Source organism: Taudactylus pleione, unplaced genomic scaffold, assembly GCF_031769625.1.
Source record: "Taudactylus pleione unplaced genomic scaffold, aTauple2 ptg000225l, whole genome shotgun sequence".
NCBI classification, from domain to species: Eukaryota; Metazoa; Chordata; class Amphibia; order Anura; family Myobatrachidae; genus Taudactylus; species Taudactylus pleione.
Genome location: NW_028284627.1, coordinates 6,923,151 through 6,939,720, shown reverse-complemented (window position 1 = coordinate 6,939,720; position 16,570 = coordinate 6,923,151). Strand labels below are relative to the sequence as shown.

The window sequence follows — 16,570 nt, the reverse complement described above, 5'->3', positions numbered from 1 at the left end:
CTTGTATTTTCACAGCTGTGACTTGTAGCCCCAAGGATTGCCTGCATTTCTATATAGTTATGTAACATAACATTTTACTGTTTAATTGGAGATAGACAGGATGGGTCTTGGCCCGTCAGTAACTTTTTCTTGTCTTATATAAAGGGTAATCTAAACATAGAATTTGATGGCAGAAAAGAACCATTGGGCCCATCTAGTCTGCCCCTAGTTTACTAGTCTAAATTCTAATTCTTGAGATGACTTCTGTATAAATTTGCCTGGTTAAAACTCAGAAACAAACTGTTGCTGCTAATTGACAGGTTGACAGTGCTGTCCACAGTTACCATGGTTACAGGTGTTGCTAAGACGTACCAAACCATAAACACCTATCTATCAAATGGCATCTACTAGTGTGTTTTTAAGTTGGGGAAAGCAATTTTGGGAAGGTATTAGGACCTATTTCATCACATTGTAGTAACCAACTTCTAAATTGTAACTATAATATTTGAGTGGAGTTGTCCTTTACAGAGAACATATTGGTTGGGTTTATATTCATTGTATTCTTTTATAAATAACATTATTATTATTATTACTAACAGTTACTTATATAGTACCAGCATATTCTGTTGAGCTTTACAATTGGGAACAAAACCATAAGACTGCGTAATAATAGACGGACAAAAAGGTAAAAGGGCCCTGCTCACAAGTTTACAATCTATAGGGAAAAAGGCATATATCATATTGGTCCATCCAGATTAGAGTTCACACATCGCTGTAGGTGATTGTCGCATGGTTGTAGGTTGTTAAACACAGATAAAAATGTATCTATTGCCAATATAACGTGAATGATCTTTAACCTCCAATGGAACAATTAGCCAAAGTGGTGGAATTGTCTTGAAACGCTAAATGCCTACTTGACATTAGAGCATGGCTTGGGAATGATTTTATTTTGGGGGGGTGGAAGGGGGGGCAACATAAAATCGTTCCTCCCCTCGCCGCCCCCCACCCACAACATCAACCCCAACTTACCTGTTGCACTGGAGCTCCGTGGGAATGAAACCCGGCTGTGTTCATGGAACCGCACTTTCGCCGTCACGCGACATCACATCCGGCCCGGGTTGGGACTGGAGAAACAGCGGCCGTGGACAGTCAGGGGAAGGTGTAATGTGCTGTGTTTTCACTTAAACACCACATATTACACCTCTTCCTCCTTGCAGTGCAGGGGCTGTTGCTGTAAAGCTCGGCTCCTGACTGTCCGCGGCCGGCCCGGCACCTTTCAAATGTTGGGGGGGCGAACTGCCCCCTTGCCCCCCCGTTCTGATGCCTGTGCATTAGAGTGGTTATTTGAAAAGTTTGTGAATAATTTTGGTGCACTTGTTGTAAAGCGCAAGCGCAGTCCTTTTAAAATATGTATATCACACAACAACAAAGAATTGAATCCGCACTAGAAAAAATATATTGGTCTATACAGATGAGCCTATAATTGACACACAAATATTTGTTACACAAAAACCAACTCAAAGTATTCCATATACAGAAAACCTGTATTAAATTAAGTGTTGGTGGTGCTCCCTCTGAGTCAGAATACACAAAATTCGTACAAAGAGGAGAGAAAGCAGACTCTTTTTTATGGGGCACTCTTATTGATTAGTATGATTCAGCTAAAATATAACCTTTATTAATGTATTAGTTAAAATGAATGAGTCAAAAAATTAATTAGACATACTATGTTAGTAATTATGCTCGGGGAACACACAGCAAAATGTTTTGTTCAGAAAACATCAGATCCGCAAATATCACTTGACATGAGTTTAGTTTTTCTCATAAATAATGTGGCTAACCAATTCTACAGTAGGTAGGACATGCAAGCAACAGCCAATTTTGAGTTCCACATAAATGCACTCACATAAATTGCGTATTAATTGCAAAATAAAAAAACTCAAAAGAAAAAACCTTTAGTGCAAAACCATTCAGTTCAGCACTAAATCATATAATCCAACAGAGCAAGTCTGATTTTATATCATATCACAAAACCATGTAATGGACACATAGTTCCAACCTGGTTTATCACATTCATTAAATATACCCTGTGACTTTTTATACTTGTGACATGTACCACTTTTGCTGGTAACTGAATAACTAGTGTTCTCAGTATATTATCATAGGATTAAATCTTGTTTATAGTAACACAATTACCACATCCATATATCCATTATTAACATTAGCTGTGGTGTTAGATCTCTGAGTACCGATGTCATATGTATCAATTTATACAGAGAAAGCATGTGTTTGTGCGTCACTGTTAAATCTTCCCAACTACTGTCCATATATCAATTGCCACAATATTATTAGTAAGTAAATAAAGGAAATAACAACCTCCACTCTCATGACATCTGATCTAATCTCAGCATGCCTGTAGATATAAACATAATGTCAGAATATAACACATCAAACCACACATGCTAATGAGTGCTGTAATTGAGATAGGGCTCTCAGAGCTCTCAGTTCCTGTATCACATGAGATTAATGCTCGTTTAGTGGGTGCAGGTATTGGAACAAATGTATATCACCGTCTAATAAGTTGCAGTGTCTACAGGGCTGGTTGTGCCAGATGCCCAAAATCTTTGTGGTTCCGAGACTTGCACACAGTCACCAGCGCTGTTAATACCCCTTTTACACCAAAGTCTTGGATTTGGAACACGTTTTCAACCCGGGACAGACCCCCTTTTACACCGCGGCGCCGTCAACACCGTTCAGACCAGAGCCGGACCAGCACCGACCTGGCTCTCCGGCACAAGTGAGCATCGCTTCTTAACTTCTTAAATTGTCATCTCCAAGCGCCACTGAAGCCGGCCAATCGGGCAATATGCGGCGCGACCCAGGTCATTGTGACCCGGGTCGCGCTGTTTACACTGCAGGGTGACACGGGAACAACACATGCTCAACCCTGCAAACCATCCTGGTCGGACCCACGGTCACTGGACCCGGGTTGATCCGTTTACACCGACAAAAATCGTGCGTTGATGCGTGTTCACGTGCATCCACCCGGGAATTTTAAATCGGTGTAAAATTTTTAGAGGTAGTACAGCCAGCGTTCTTTCAGCCCTTTTTACGCTAACTGGTTGTTAGCACAATAGTTGGGACAAGCTGCTGTGGCTGGCCTGTCTGCCACGATGATCACATTCAGTGCAGGCTGTCTGTGCATTACTGACAAAGCTGGTGAGTGGGGTCTTCTAAACTGTGTGTTGGATGAAGTGAGGCTTATCGATCAAATGTATATTGTTTCCTAGAGTTATCCTTTAGACGAGAGACAAGTGGGTTTTAGATTACACTTATTTCAGCCCAAAGGAACCCCCGGTGCTTACAGTGCCTGCTATGTACATTCAAAGTGCCGGTCCCATGTTACATGACGGCTGATCCTGCTGTTGGCACACATCTGCTCTTTTATGTTAGAACTGAAGTTACCCTTCTGTGACAGTAGACAGAAGTGAATAGATAAATGTTTCACAACCATCCACAAATACCTATTTGTGCTCTTAGTCAGCCATGAATCAACAAGCAAATTGGGCTTTAATAATAGTGAAGTTGCATTAACCAAACTGGTGATCAGTCTACTTACATTGCTTCTCACTTAGATGAGCTGCCACTGTGACCTCCAGCAAATTACAGGCTAAAAAATTGATCTCTTAAAAAGAAAATAAATCTACCAGAAGTGTGACTGAGAGGTTCGATAAATGTCAGACACAATTTTTTTGTTCTTGGTTTAATTAATTTTCTGTATTGCCAAACAAGTTGTATTTTAGCTGTAATGGAAAGGTCAGTCATTATTTTGCTAATGTGTCGCTGACCGGGGTGTGTCTCCTAGGCTAGCACAGAGGACGGCTTTGTGTACTGTTTAGATGCGCGGTCGGACAAGCCCCTGTTCACATTAAAGGCTCATGATGGAGAAGTGTCTGGTATGTATATCATGTTGTTATTTATTTATATACTTTATATAATATACTATAAATTCTGAACAATCATAAAGAAAAGAGTGTGATCGGTCTGTCCATCTGGATAAAATTTATTTGTGTCTGTGAATATATACTGAAGTGCCAAAAGTCTTGGGATAGCAGTATGTAACGGTAGGGGGCATCACCGTTCTGTGACATCTTGGAAATGCCCAGACCTGCATCAGTTGTAATCTGACATCTTGTGAGTCAGTTTGAACACCGGTTAGGCTGCTCATGGCAAAGCGATGTGAATTATTGGAGTTCGAAAGGGTCATGATAGTGAATGTCCAGTAGATGGGACATTTTATTTCCGAAGTTGTGCGGACATTCAACATTTCTCATTCTACGGCGTCACGTGTGTACCAGAAATACCTCATGGAAGGCATTTCCACACAAATTGGACAGTGTAGTGGCTGACCACGGGTGCTCAATGATCGTGATCAGCACCATCTGGCCAGAATTGTCGGACACTGGCTTAAATCAAATGCAGGGGGATCTAGAGACATGGGGTAGAGGGTGCGCTCGCCCTATGGGTGTAATGCTGGAGTAATAGTGTGTTGTGGTCTTTTGTGTTCGATGTTGTGTGTGGAGTGATGGGGTGTAGGGAGGGAAGGGTGTCTAATGGACTGGAGGTGGTGGGTGAGGAAATGAAGACAGAGGCAGAAATGGGGGCCAAAGGGTTTATTGGAAAAAACAGTACTAATCCTGTTCGGTCCCAGGCACCCAGGTGGGTGTAGCTGGTGTTAGTTTCCTTTTGCAGATGCGGTGTTGGATGGCTGCTGCGGTGTCAGCAGTTGGAGGAAGCTCTTTGTGTGGTAGTGGCTTGCTGGTGCACTGTGGGGCTTGGTGCACCGCGTTGCTGGCGTTCTGTTCCCGCTGCCTGGTGGGTGCCTGCTGTTCTTCAAGGCAGAGCCCCTGCCGAAACGCGTCAGAGACCCCCTACATTCTGACACCACAGCCAGCTTACACCAGAGCTCTTCATTCCCGCGGAGAACTCGGTCGAGCCTTGCTGCTTCCAGAACCCTCTCTACCCACCACCCGCAGGGCCGCGCTGGGCATCACACCTAGCAAAGCCCTGCGCACCCCTCTTGATCACCACTCCACCTGCTAGACCCAGGCGACCACGCACCGCCCCCTGGGAGCAACCAACACCAGCTCCACTCACAGCTGTTCGTCCAGCAGCAATCCCTAAGCGATCCACACCAGCAGGCACCCACCAGGCAGCGGGAACAGAACGCCAGCAACGCGGTGCACCAAGCCCCACAGTGCACCAGCAAGCCACTACCACACACAGAGCTTCCTCCAACTGCTGACACCGCAGCAGCCATCCAACACCGCATCTGCAAAAGGAAACTCTAACACCAGCTACCAGCAACCCAAGCCTTTTTCACCAACAAATTCTACCGGTAGGTAAGTGACTCCGAGACTTATACCCCTGCGTGGGACGCCGCCAGGGTGTACATCCACAACCGCCAGACCCGCTGCCAACCCACCACCCCCTCCCCCCGAGACATCCTAAGACTGTTGACCAAAGGTCCAGCAGGGGTAACGTGCCGGTCTATTGAACTGCACGGAAAGGAGCCCCCTAAAAAGGTCCACTCACCTCCCCAGTCTCCACCCACCCACACCCCTAAGTGGATCGCTCACCCCACCTGGGTGCCTGGGACCGAACAGGATTAGTACTGTTTTTTTTCAATAAACCCTTTGGCCCCCATTTCTGCCTCTGTCTTCATTTCCTCACCCACCACCTCCAGTCCATTAGACCCCCTTCCCTCCCTACACCTCATCACTCCACACACAACATCGAACACAAAAGACCACAACACACTATTACTCCAGCATTACACCCATAGGGCGAGCGCACCCTCTAGCCCATTCTATCGTTACACAGGACCCGGCACTCCTGCTTTTAGGAAGGTGCAGCACCACGATACAAACAATACATCTCACATCCCATCTGCCCATACAGCAGAGCGCAGTTCTAACCCATCATTTCCATGGATCTAGAAACATATCCAACAGGTCAGAGCAGCGTTCTTTAGCTTCCATGGAATATGGGAGCAGAAGACCCATCAGAGTGCCCGTTAACATGACGATACCAGACACAGCGGCTCATCTGGGCTTGTTGCGTTGCTAATTAGACCCTGGAGGACAGGCAACATGTGGCCTGGTCCAATGAGTCACGGTTCCAGTTGTTTCGAGCTGATTGTAGGCTTCGGGTGTGGCATAGACCCCATGAGGCCATGTGGACCCCAGTTGTCAACAAGGCACCATGCAGGCTGGTGGTGGTTCCATAATGGTGTGGCATGGGTTGGGTCTGCTGGTCCACCTGTACACGTCATTGACCAGTAACCACTACTTTGTATTGCTTGATGACCATTTGCAGCCCTTCATGTACCCCCACAACGATCAAATATTCCAGAAGGTTTGAGGCGCATTCTGGAGAGTTCCGATGAATTGTGTGGCCACCATGTTCACCCACCATGAATCCAATTGAGCATTTATGGGACTCTGAAGAGATCCGTTCGCACCCGAGATCCTGCACCTACAAATATCAGGGAGCTGTGGGAAGCTATCTAGACGGCATGGGTCCCCAGAGGTCTTCAGTCGACTTGTGGAATTAATGTCCTATCGAGTTGCTGCACTTCGCCAGGCTAGAGGGGATCCTACACGATACTAGGCATCAATCCAATCACATTTGGCACTTCAGTGTGTGTATGTATATGTTGACATGTTTTGATTTCTGACACCCACCTATAGGAGGGGAGGGGGGAGGGGGGGAGGGAGGGGGGACTCGCTGATCTCTCTGCTAGAGAAAAACCTGAACGTTTCCGACGTCATTAAATTGAAGGAAGTAGGAAAGTCTCTGAGGGAGCAAAGCAGAAAAAGCAATTACATTTGTATCTGGAACAAACCATGTAGCAATGCAAGGGGCGCAAATACATTTATATTATTGCATGCAGGTAAATACTGTCTGTTTCTGCATGTAGTCCAAAAATACTGGACAGTCTAAATGTCTGCACTTTTTGTACCTGCCCCAGTCCAAAGTCACTGAACTTGTTCTTTCTCTGCTTTGCTCCTAACTCAGAATCAGCCTCAAAATAAGCATATAAATGAATGAATACTACGCTGGCTTAATATCTTCTAACACAGAAATAAAAGGGTAACTGAGGAGGAATTGCAGGACGTTATATTGGAAAGTGAATATCCCTGTAACCTACCTTGCACAATAAGTGCTGTTGTAGGAATTGGTGCATGGTGCGTGTGCTATAAATCTGCAGAGACGGAATCCGTATGACGGAGCTGAGATTACACTATAGCAGTCCTGCAGTGCCAGATCACAGTCACATTATGTAAATGTGGCCATATATGTGTACATGCTGTGTAATTTGTCTGTCTGCCATTTTACATCCAGGCCTTGAGCTGAGCAGCCAAGTTAAAGGCTGTCTGGTGACATCGTCTCAAGATAAGCATGTGAAGATATGGGACATTTTACTGGACAAACCAAGTCTCATTCATACTCGGGATATGAAAATGGTAAGAGTGCGCCCGATGGTAACGGTACAGTGGGTCATCCTCCAGCATCCTTGTGTTTTACCAGCTTCAGAAGTGTTTAGCGCACTGAACAGACCAGTCCATCTTTATTACATGCTGTGTAGCTAATGTAGCCGAAAAGTGCTTCACACAAATATTAGCGCTTACTCTAATCATAGCAATTTTATTTATATACTTCTCTTGTCAGTAGTTTCACTGAATAAATGCAGCTGGAGTGTGGTTCTGTGTACTGTATATGCTGCCTGAAGGGGCCCTTTGTGTCCTGACAGCATGACACGTCTATGGCATAAGTTATCCATTAAACATTACACTGTATGCGATCTATGTTGCGTCCTAATGGTCCTTAGTTGCCGCCATCTTCTTGTTCCTGTCTTTTTGCTGCTTTAAACTGAACTTGTATTTGTTCCTCTGCCTGACGAACCATACTCTCTGGGTGACCTAACAATATGCGGCGGTAACATTCCAACCTGACGGTGTGCGCACAAAGGGATGTCTGCCGTCTTCAGGTTACAATCTCACATGTTCCGTCCCTGTTTCCTGAAAAACAAAAATATTGCCTTCATGCTTTAATAATACTCTGGTTAGATACATACGTTATGTAGGAGGTCATAATGTCCACCTACGGTATGTTGACTACATAATGTCAACCTCTAACTCAGTGATTCCCAACCTCAGTCCTCAAGGCACACTAACAGTCCTGGTCTTAGTGATATCCATGCTTAAGCACAGATGGTTAAATCAAAATAACTAAGGTACTAATTAAGGGCCTGATTCAGACCAACTCGCAAGTGGCTGTCCGCTCGCAAGTGGGTCGATGTTGTGCACTGCGCATGCGCACGACGGCGGGAGCTCCGTCGTGCGCATGCGCCAGACGCGACAGCGAAGGAAAGTCCTTCGCTCGTTGTGTCTGATCAAAGGGGGCGTGCTGTCGATGTTGATTGACAGCACTCCCCCTTTGGTGGGCGTGCCGGGGGCGTGCCTCCCTGACAGGGGCGTTCCCAAGGGAACGCCTACCGTCAGAAGCCGGCCCACTGACATCACTAGTGATGTCAGTGGGAGTGATTTTGGCTCTGATAAAATCACTCCGGGCCTTGCGGTTGAAAACCTCAACCGCAGGCTCCGGCTCGCAGTTTCGATGGTCGCGATGGTCACGACCATCGCGGCCATCAAACTGCACGCTCGTATAGGCTGTGGGTGGTGACCCACAGCTATACGAGCGTCCAGGAGGACGCTCCATTTTTATGGAGGGCGGCCCTCATTCAGAGCGTGCGCTCTGCTCAGAGCGTACGGCTCTGAATGAGGGCCCAAGTCACCTGTGCTCAGCTATGGCTATCCTTAAAGCCTGGACTGTTAGTGTGCCTTGAGAACCGTGGTTGGGAACCCCTGCTATAACTCAACCCTTAACCCCTATGTCAAATTGTCAGATGTGGACATGGTGAAGGCATACCCCTGGCATCTACCACTGGACAGATCAACCTGTTCTGCATTCAGCAGCTCTCCTCTTTTCATTCCCTACACTGGCTCTTTATTACGTACAGTATACAGTGACAAAGTGCTCGTTTTAGCCGTCAGCAATCTCACCCCTCCTCCATAATCTCCAGGTACTCCCCCCAAATGGAACTTCAGCTCTACAGGTTACTTCCTACCTCCTTTTCTTGCTGACGCTTCTAGGATTTCACACATGCTGCACCTAGGGCCTGATTCAGAGATGTACGCTGTTCCCACCGCAGCTGACACCCATACGCTGCTGCTGTGCGTAAATTTGCAGATGTCGCAGTCGCCAGGATATGTTTTGAGACACCCGCCGGCTTCTTTTCAAATCCAGGCATGTGCGTACAAAAGCAGATCATTCGATGTTAGCAGTCCTGAGTGACTCTATGGCCGCACAGAATGGCTGGGAGAACTGAGACGCTGGAGCCATATTTTTTGCCTATGGAATCACAGGTGCAGGATGTGACACGCTTGTGTTCTTAGCTGCCACTCCCCATTACCTACCCCAAGAGCTCCCTGAGTCAATCGCACTGCGAACAAATACTCTCTGCCAGCGACTACGGTAATGTACCTTGACGCATGCGCAGCAGCCGATAATCGCTCAACTGCAAATATATATCGGCACTGAGTACAACTTTGAATCAGGCCCCTAGTCTCAGACACTTTATTACTAATGCCAGCAGACTTTAAGCTTTTAAATGCTTCCTAAACACTAGCTTCTATAGGCAAGTGTATAATCTGACCCCATAGTAACCTGTCAAACTCTGCTGATCGGAACTTCTGACCGCACAATCTGTATGTATAAACCTAAATCAGTGTATGGGAGTGGGCTTGTCTATATCTAGGGGTCAGGGTACCCAGGCAAAGTGAAGTACTTGACTAATTAAAACTTCTTTGCAGCAGCATGTGCTGCCTTCTGGCCCAAATCATTGAGGCTCCGTAAAGGAGCCAGGAGCTCAGATGAAAAGGCGAGTCTTACACGTATAGATTCCACACGTGACCCACATGAGTTAGCCTGGGAACGGGATCAGGGGGAAACCCTGAACCCTGATGATTGGGAGGAGATTAGGGAGAGAGCCGCCTCCAGTTCCATCTGCATTAGAATAAAAGAGAACGTCTATAAAATCCTTTACAAATGGTACCTGGTCCCCTCCCGAATGAAAAAGATGTTTCCTGATACAGTGGGGCAAAAAAGTGTTTAGACAGCCACCGATTGTGCAAGTTGTTGCACTTTAAAAGATGAGAGAGGTCTGTAATTTCCATCATAGGTACTCTTTAACTGTGAGAGACAGAATCAGACCAAAAATTTCCGGAAACCACATTGTATGATTATTAAACAATTTATTTGTATATTCTTGCATAAAAAATAAATATTTGGACACCTACCATCCAGCAAGAATTCTGTCTTTCACAGACCTGTTACTTCTTCTTTAGTAAGCTCATCTATCCTCCACTCGTTACCTGTATTAATGGCACCTGTTTGAACTGATTAACTGTATAAAAGACACCTGTACACACCCTCAAACAGTCAGACTGCAGCCTCTCCACCATGGCCAAGACCAGAGAGCTGTCTAAGGACACCAGGGACAAAATTGTAGACCTGCACAAGGCTGGGATGAGCTACTCGACAATATTCAAGCAGCTTGGTGAGAAGAGATCAACTGTTGGCGCAATTATTACAAAATGGAAGAAATACAAGATCACTGACAATTTCCCTCGACCAGGGGCTCCATGCAAGATCTCACCTCGTGGGGTATCAATGATCTTGAGAACGGTGAGGGATCAGCCCAGAACTACACGGGGGAACCTGGTCAATGACCTCAAGAGAGCTGGGACCACAGTCAAAAAGGCTACCATTAGTAACACACTATGTCGTCATGGTTTCAAATCCTGCAGCACCCGAAAGGTCCCCCTGCTTAAGCCAGCACATGTCCAGACCCATCTAAAGTTTGCCCGTGACCATTTGGATGATCCACAGGAGGATTGGGAGAATGTCATGTGGTCACATGAGACCAAAATATAACTTTTTGGTATAAACTCCACACGCCGTGTTTGGAGGGAGAATAATGATGAGTGGCATTCCCAAAAACACCATACCCACTGTGAAGCATGGGGGTGGAAACGTCATGCTTTGGGGATGCTTTTCTGCAAAGGGGACAGGACAACTGATCCGTATTACGGAGAGGATGAATGGGGCCATGTATAGTGACATTTTGGGGAAAAACCTTCTTCCCTCAGTAAGAGCATTGAAGATGCAACGTGGCTGGGTCTTCCAGCATGACAATGACCCCATACACAACGCCCGGGCAACTAAGGAGTGGCTCTGTAAGAAGCATTTCAAGGTCCTGGATTGGCCTAGCCAGTCTCCACACCTCAACCCAATAGAAAATCTGTGGAGGGAGTTGAAAATCCGTGTTGCCCGGCGACAGCCCCAAAACATGACACATCTAGAGAAGATCCGCATGGAAGAGTGGGCCAAAATAGTTGCTGCAGTGTTTGCAAACCTGGTCAAGAACTACAGGAATTGTTTGACTTCTGTAATTGCCAACCGAGGTTACTTTGCAAAGTATTGAGTTAAACTTTTTGATTGTCCAAATATTTTTTTTCAGAAAATATACAAATAATTGTTTAAAAACCATACAATGTGATTTCCGGAATTTTTTGTTCTGATTCTGTCTCTCACAGTTGAAGTGTACCTATGATGGAAATTACAGACCTCTCTCATATTTTAAAGTGCAACAATCGGTTGCTGTCCAAATACTTTTTTGCCCCACTGTACATCCGATAGATGCTGGCGTGGTTGCTTGTCAGAAGGTACATTTTTCCACATTTGGTGGAGCTATCCAAAACTCACTGGTTTTTGGCTGCCACCTACTACCAAAACAAATTAATCGGGCACATTCTCTCAGCTGCTACCTGTCAGCTTGCAGCTGATTGGAGACAATTGCCTCCTTCCTGTCATTCAGTCATCAATAGGGTCTGGTCAGTTCAGCGAATAAAATATGACCAGTATCCTTAACCACTCTTGCAAATCTTTTGATAAGGTCTGGGCCCCCTGGTTGTCCTTTTTCAATGCTAGTTCCTCATTCACCTAATCTTCTCTATTTTTCCCCCTTTATTCTTCTTCTTTGACAGTACTAGCCACGCTGTCTTCCTTTTTCCTCTTTATCTTCTGTTTTCCTTGCTGGTCTTTCCTATAAATAAAATGTAATAATAATAATATCCCACAGTTTTACTTACACCACTGAACTTTGGGCCTGATTCAGAGCCGGTCGCTATTTGCGCTCGCTCGTCCAGAAAATAGGGGTGGCTATTCAAATGAACCGTTCGCTGTTTGCGGTCTGTTCACGCCTCTAGGTCTGAACGAGCGAACAAAACTTGTGGTTGTTTTTTGGGAAACTACGCCCCCTGGCCGCTCGCATCCTACGTCATGTCCGCTATTTATTAGATTAATCGAGTACATCGTACAGGGTATGAACTGTTCGCTATTCTTGTAGTTGGTTTTTGCTACCACAATTTTGCGAGCAGTTCTGGCTAAAAAATAACCCAGTGACGTGGTCAATGACGCTGCTGTTTTAATTATGCACACCCATAAAACGCCCGTTTTGACCTTTAAGCGCGCCTGCGATCGGATCTCCACTCCCCGTTTTCAAGCACCTTCCCCTGTTACCACCCACATACGCCTCATCCTGTCACTCAAGTTAGCAAGCATTCGCTAGTTTGCGAGCACATGAATTTCGACCGCACTGACTGGTTCGCGCATGCGTATAACGTTCCGTACGCATGCGCAGTTGGGCAAACATCGCTCGGAGCGAACGAGCTGTCGCTTACGAGTGGCTCTGAATCAGGCCCTTTGTTCTTGTCTATTTCTATTGTTATTCTCAGTGAATATTGTTTGTCTTTTTGTAGACATATTTGCTGTATTTTGTGTGGATCTTTAATAAATATACCTTTAATAAAAAAATAAAAAAAGGCGAGTCTTCCCACTACGTTGGGCAGCTGCGGGCCACCCAGGGGTTTAAATTTGTGCTGCTGAGCCATGAGACGCCTACCCTTGACCAGTGTACCTGTCAAGTGCCATCCTGGCCGACCAGTAGTTTCCGCCCTGTTATTGGTCTGTATGGGCTTCGAAAGAGGAAACAAAAATAGAAGCTAGAATTTCCTTTAATTTATGGCGTGAAGATTTTGTGACCAAGAGACAGAAAGTGATATATACAAATACTATAGTATATGGGTCTGTAATACTAAATCTTGGAGTAAACCAAATTGGTGTCTTTGAAATATCAAACATTTCGGGTTTATTTTCTATTTTTAAGCTGGAGACTTTTTATCTGCTTTTTCATTCCTCATACAGTGACCATTATCTTCTAATGGACAGTATTTTTAATGCTGCTGGATATGCCGCACCCCTTTCTTTTAGGTGGGGTGTAAGCAGTACCCAGTGTAATTAATAAAAGGATTACCCAATGTCACTGTTCATTTCTCCTAGTCTCACGCCAATTGAAGTGATGAGTTTGATAGCTCCGTGGATCAAGTAACCTAAATGTGTTCTAATCTACAGCAACCAATCCAATATCAGATCTCACATCAGTGCATGTTAGACTAATGAGAGCTAACATCTCATTGGCTGCTATGAGTTGCAATATATCTGTCACACCATAATATTGAATAAGTCATTAGATATTTGTGTGGACATTATATTGTTGTTTGAGCATATGATATTATCTTAATTTGTTTTTTTTAGAGTATACTGTTCTGCACAGCATGCTGCCCAGATTTTCCATTTGTTTATGCATTTGGAGGCCAGAAGGACGGGTTAAGGGTATGGGACATCAGCAGTATTGCTGCCGGTAAGTGGATCACTCAGTGCGTGATTGTTATGAAAGTAGGGTTATTTGAGAATTTCGCAACATTTGCTACAGAATTATTAAATATTGCCTCTTAAACCGTCCCAACACACTGCAGTGTTGTAGGCAAAACCTGGAAAATGGGCTGAAAGATCACCTATGGAAATTGCTTGCCTGGCCAAATTGGACCCATCTCTTGGTTTGAGCAGAGGGAATGCTCTGTGCGTGCATAATTTTACTCCAGGTTTCTTTTACTCAATGTAAAGTGTACCAATTGCCTACACACAGCTGGAGCAGCCATTTTGTGGTTTGAACCAGTACTGTATGTATAAGAATGCAGCCTAGTGACCTTTGTGAGGCTTTACACTTACAACAATGAGGTATTTACGTTAATCCGGTTAACATTGTCATTAAATTTGTATATACTTTTGTATGATTTTGAATATTTTTTTATGTGGTTAGATATTTGGCAAATAAAAGCATTTAATTATTTTTGGAATAAATGTACTGTGGGATTGCAATTGAGATCTCTTGTGGAGACACTGAGGGGAATTCAATTCAACGCGAATTGAATAGCGCCGGGAGCCTGCTCCCGGAGCTATTCAATTCAGTGCGCTGTGTGGTCGGAGAATGACGGTTATCGTGCCTTAACAAGGGTGTTAAGGTGCGGTAATCAGCATTCTCTGGCCAAAGTGACGGGCACGCGGCTGTTAGCGCCGTGCTATGCAGAAAAACAGCTGCATGCCCGGCACTTTGGTCGGATTTCTCCTCACATCCTCAGGGGGGGTGCGAGAAGAAATCCTTAGCGCGCCCAAACTGCGCGGTGTATTGAACAGCTTCAGGAGCTCCCTCCCGTCGCTATTCAACATCGCACTGAATTGAATTCCCCCCACTGTGTCAAGACATACTCAGGGGGAAATGTATCAAGCCTTGGAGAGAGATAAAGTACCAACCAATCAGCTTCTAACTGTCATTTTACAGGCTGTGCTTGAAAAAGCTCAGGAGCTGATTGGTTGGTACTTCATCTCTCTTCACTTTATTTCTGTCCGACCTTTGATAAATCTCCCCTCAAATGAATTACCTATGGATAAAAACATTAGCTTGATGATTCAGGTCTGTAACATTGATCACGTGGGATATATTTCTGAAAAAGTTTGCATTGGCCATAACCAGGGGTGCCAAGATGAGGGGGGTACAGATTACCCTGGCCCAAGCCTTGCGGAAGCGGAGTCAGCCATGGAGGCAGAGAGCTCACATTCATCACAGGGCACAATATATCGCTGCACAGATTTTTAACAAGACCCTGTATGCAGAGCGGGGCATGACCACACCCCTGTACTTGGCCACACCCCCTTTATAGCACCCATGTCTATCTGATGCCTTGGCGGCCCTTATTAGAAAATATCAGCTTGCACCTGATTGGTTACTATGCACGTCAGCCGCTCCAATGTCCCCCATTGTTTGCAATAAGTTTTCTATGTAAGTGGTGGAAGGATAAGTCACTCCACTGTGGGCATTGAAAAGAAAATGGGTATTTGGCACAAAACGACAGGTAGACAATAATAAGGGCTGGTTTTGCACATTTTTTTTTTTTTTAAATCTGAAAAGTAGTTAATGGATTTATTTCACATTTGTGCACATTCATTTTCAGTGAAAGAGGCATTCGGGAGCAGAGAGCGCCTGATGGTGACCAACGTATCCAGTGCCACCCAAGGGACCAGCGGCGCAGCTGCCGAAACTATGGAGTCTTAGGGCCCGCTGATGCCCTTCTATGTTTCACAGCTGATTATATACATCATCCTCGATCAGCAAGGCTGCAACATTAATGCAAATGTGTATATCAACTTCAGATGACTTTTATTTGAAACCATTTAGTAAAATTCTTAGGATTGCCTGTGACCTCTACGGCTGTGACTGTCGTTCAAATATATATATCGATAAAATATATATATCGATGGACCGATTAAAGTGACTATAGAGGAGGTGCCATGTTTTGTTCATTATTGCTGTTAATGTGATCGGTCACATACAAATTTGTATGGAACCAGACACCCGAGATCATTAAATGTTTTAATTGTTTCCTGGAGTCCTGTTGTACAGTACACGTCATGTCCTTATAGAGAGAATACTTCAGATTATCACCATTTAATATAACAAGATATAAAGTGCTGTTTAGCATCTCTATAAATGCTCTATGAGCCATCACTTTGGTAGGAACACTTGTTTATTTGAAATAGTAACCTGCATTCTATTGTCTATTACAGAGAATACAGTCTATAGTGGTTATATTGTCAGCAGCTAATCCTTATGTACACTACAGAGTTTATCCGAAAAATCGTGCTACAATCGCACACATCCCTTGTTCCCTTTGTCTTTTGTAATGTAATTAATGTATTAGAGGGAGATGCATATATAAGGTTCCTGTTGAAGGCATTTCCCTAACGTCCATAATGGCCCTATATGCGGAGAGGGTTCGCTAGTCCATAGAACCATTGGTTTTGTCTCTGCCTCTTGTCACACTTTCAAATGGGATAACTTCCCATAATGAATAATAATGAGGATGTGGCCTAATGTCAGGGGAGCAGGTCTGACGCCGTTAGGGGCACAGTCACCCTGGGCCTAAATGTGGCAGAGACCGAGGAATGAGATGTCTCATATACCCACATATTCTCATTTCAATCTGTATAGTTATTATTATATATATAT

The 16,570-nt window shown here is 44.7% G+C and overlaps 1 protein-coding gene across 1 annotated transcript in view; it reads left to right on the top strand.

Annotated features, from left to right (window-relative positions):
* The window catches only part of PWP1 (PWP1 homolog, endonuclein), a 96,658-nt gene extending 80,715 nt beyond the window's left edge, over positions 1–15,943 (top strand). Inside the window, exons 12-15 of the mRNA XM_088478916.1 lie at positions 3,845–3,935; positions 7,387–7,508; positions 13,762–13,867; positions 15,516–15,943. Of these exons, the coding sequence (XP_088335042.1) occupies positions 3,845–3,935; positions 7,387–7,508; positions 13,762–13,867; positions 15,516–15,616 (420 nt within the window). The 3' untranslated portion in view covers positions 15,617–15,943. The remainder of the gene's footprint in view (positions 1–3,844; positions 3,936–7,386; positions 7,509–13,761; positions 13,868–15,515) is intronic.
* Positions 15,944–16,570: the final 627 nt, after the last annotated feature.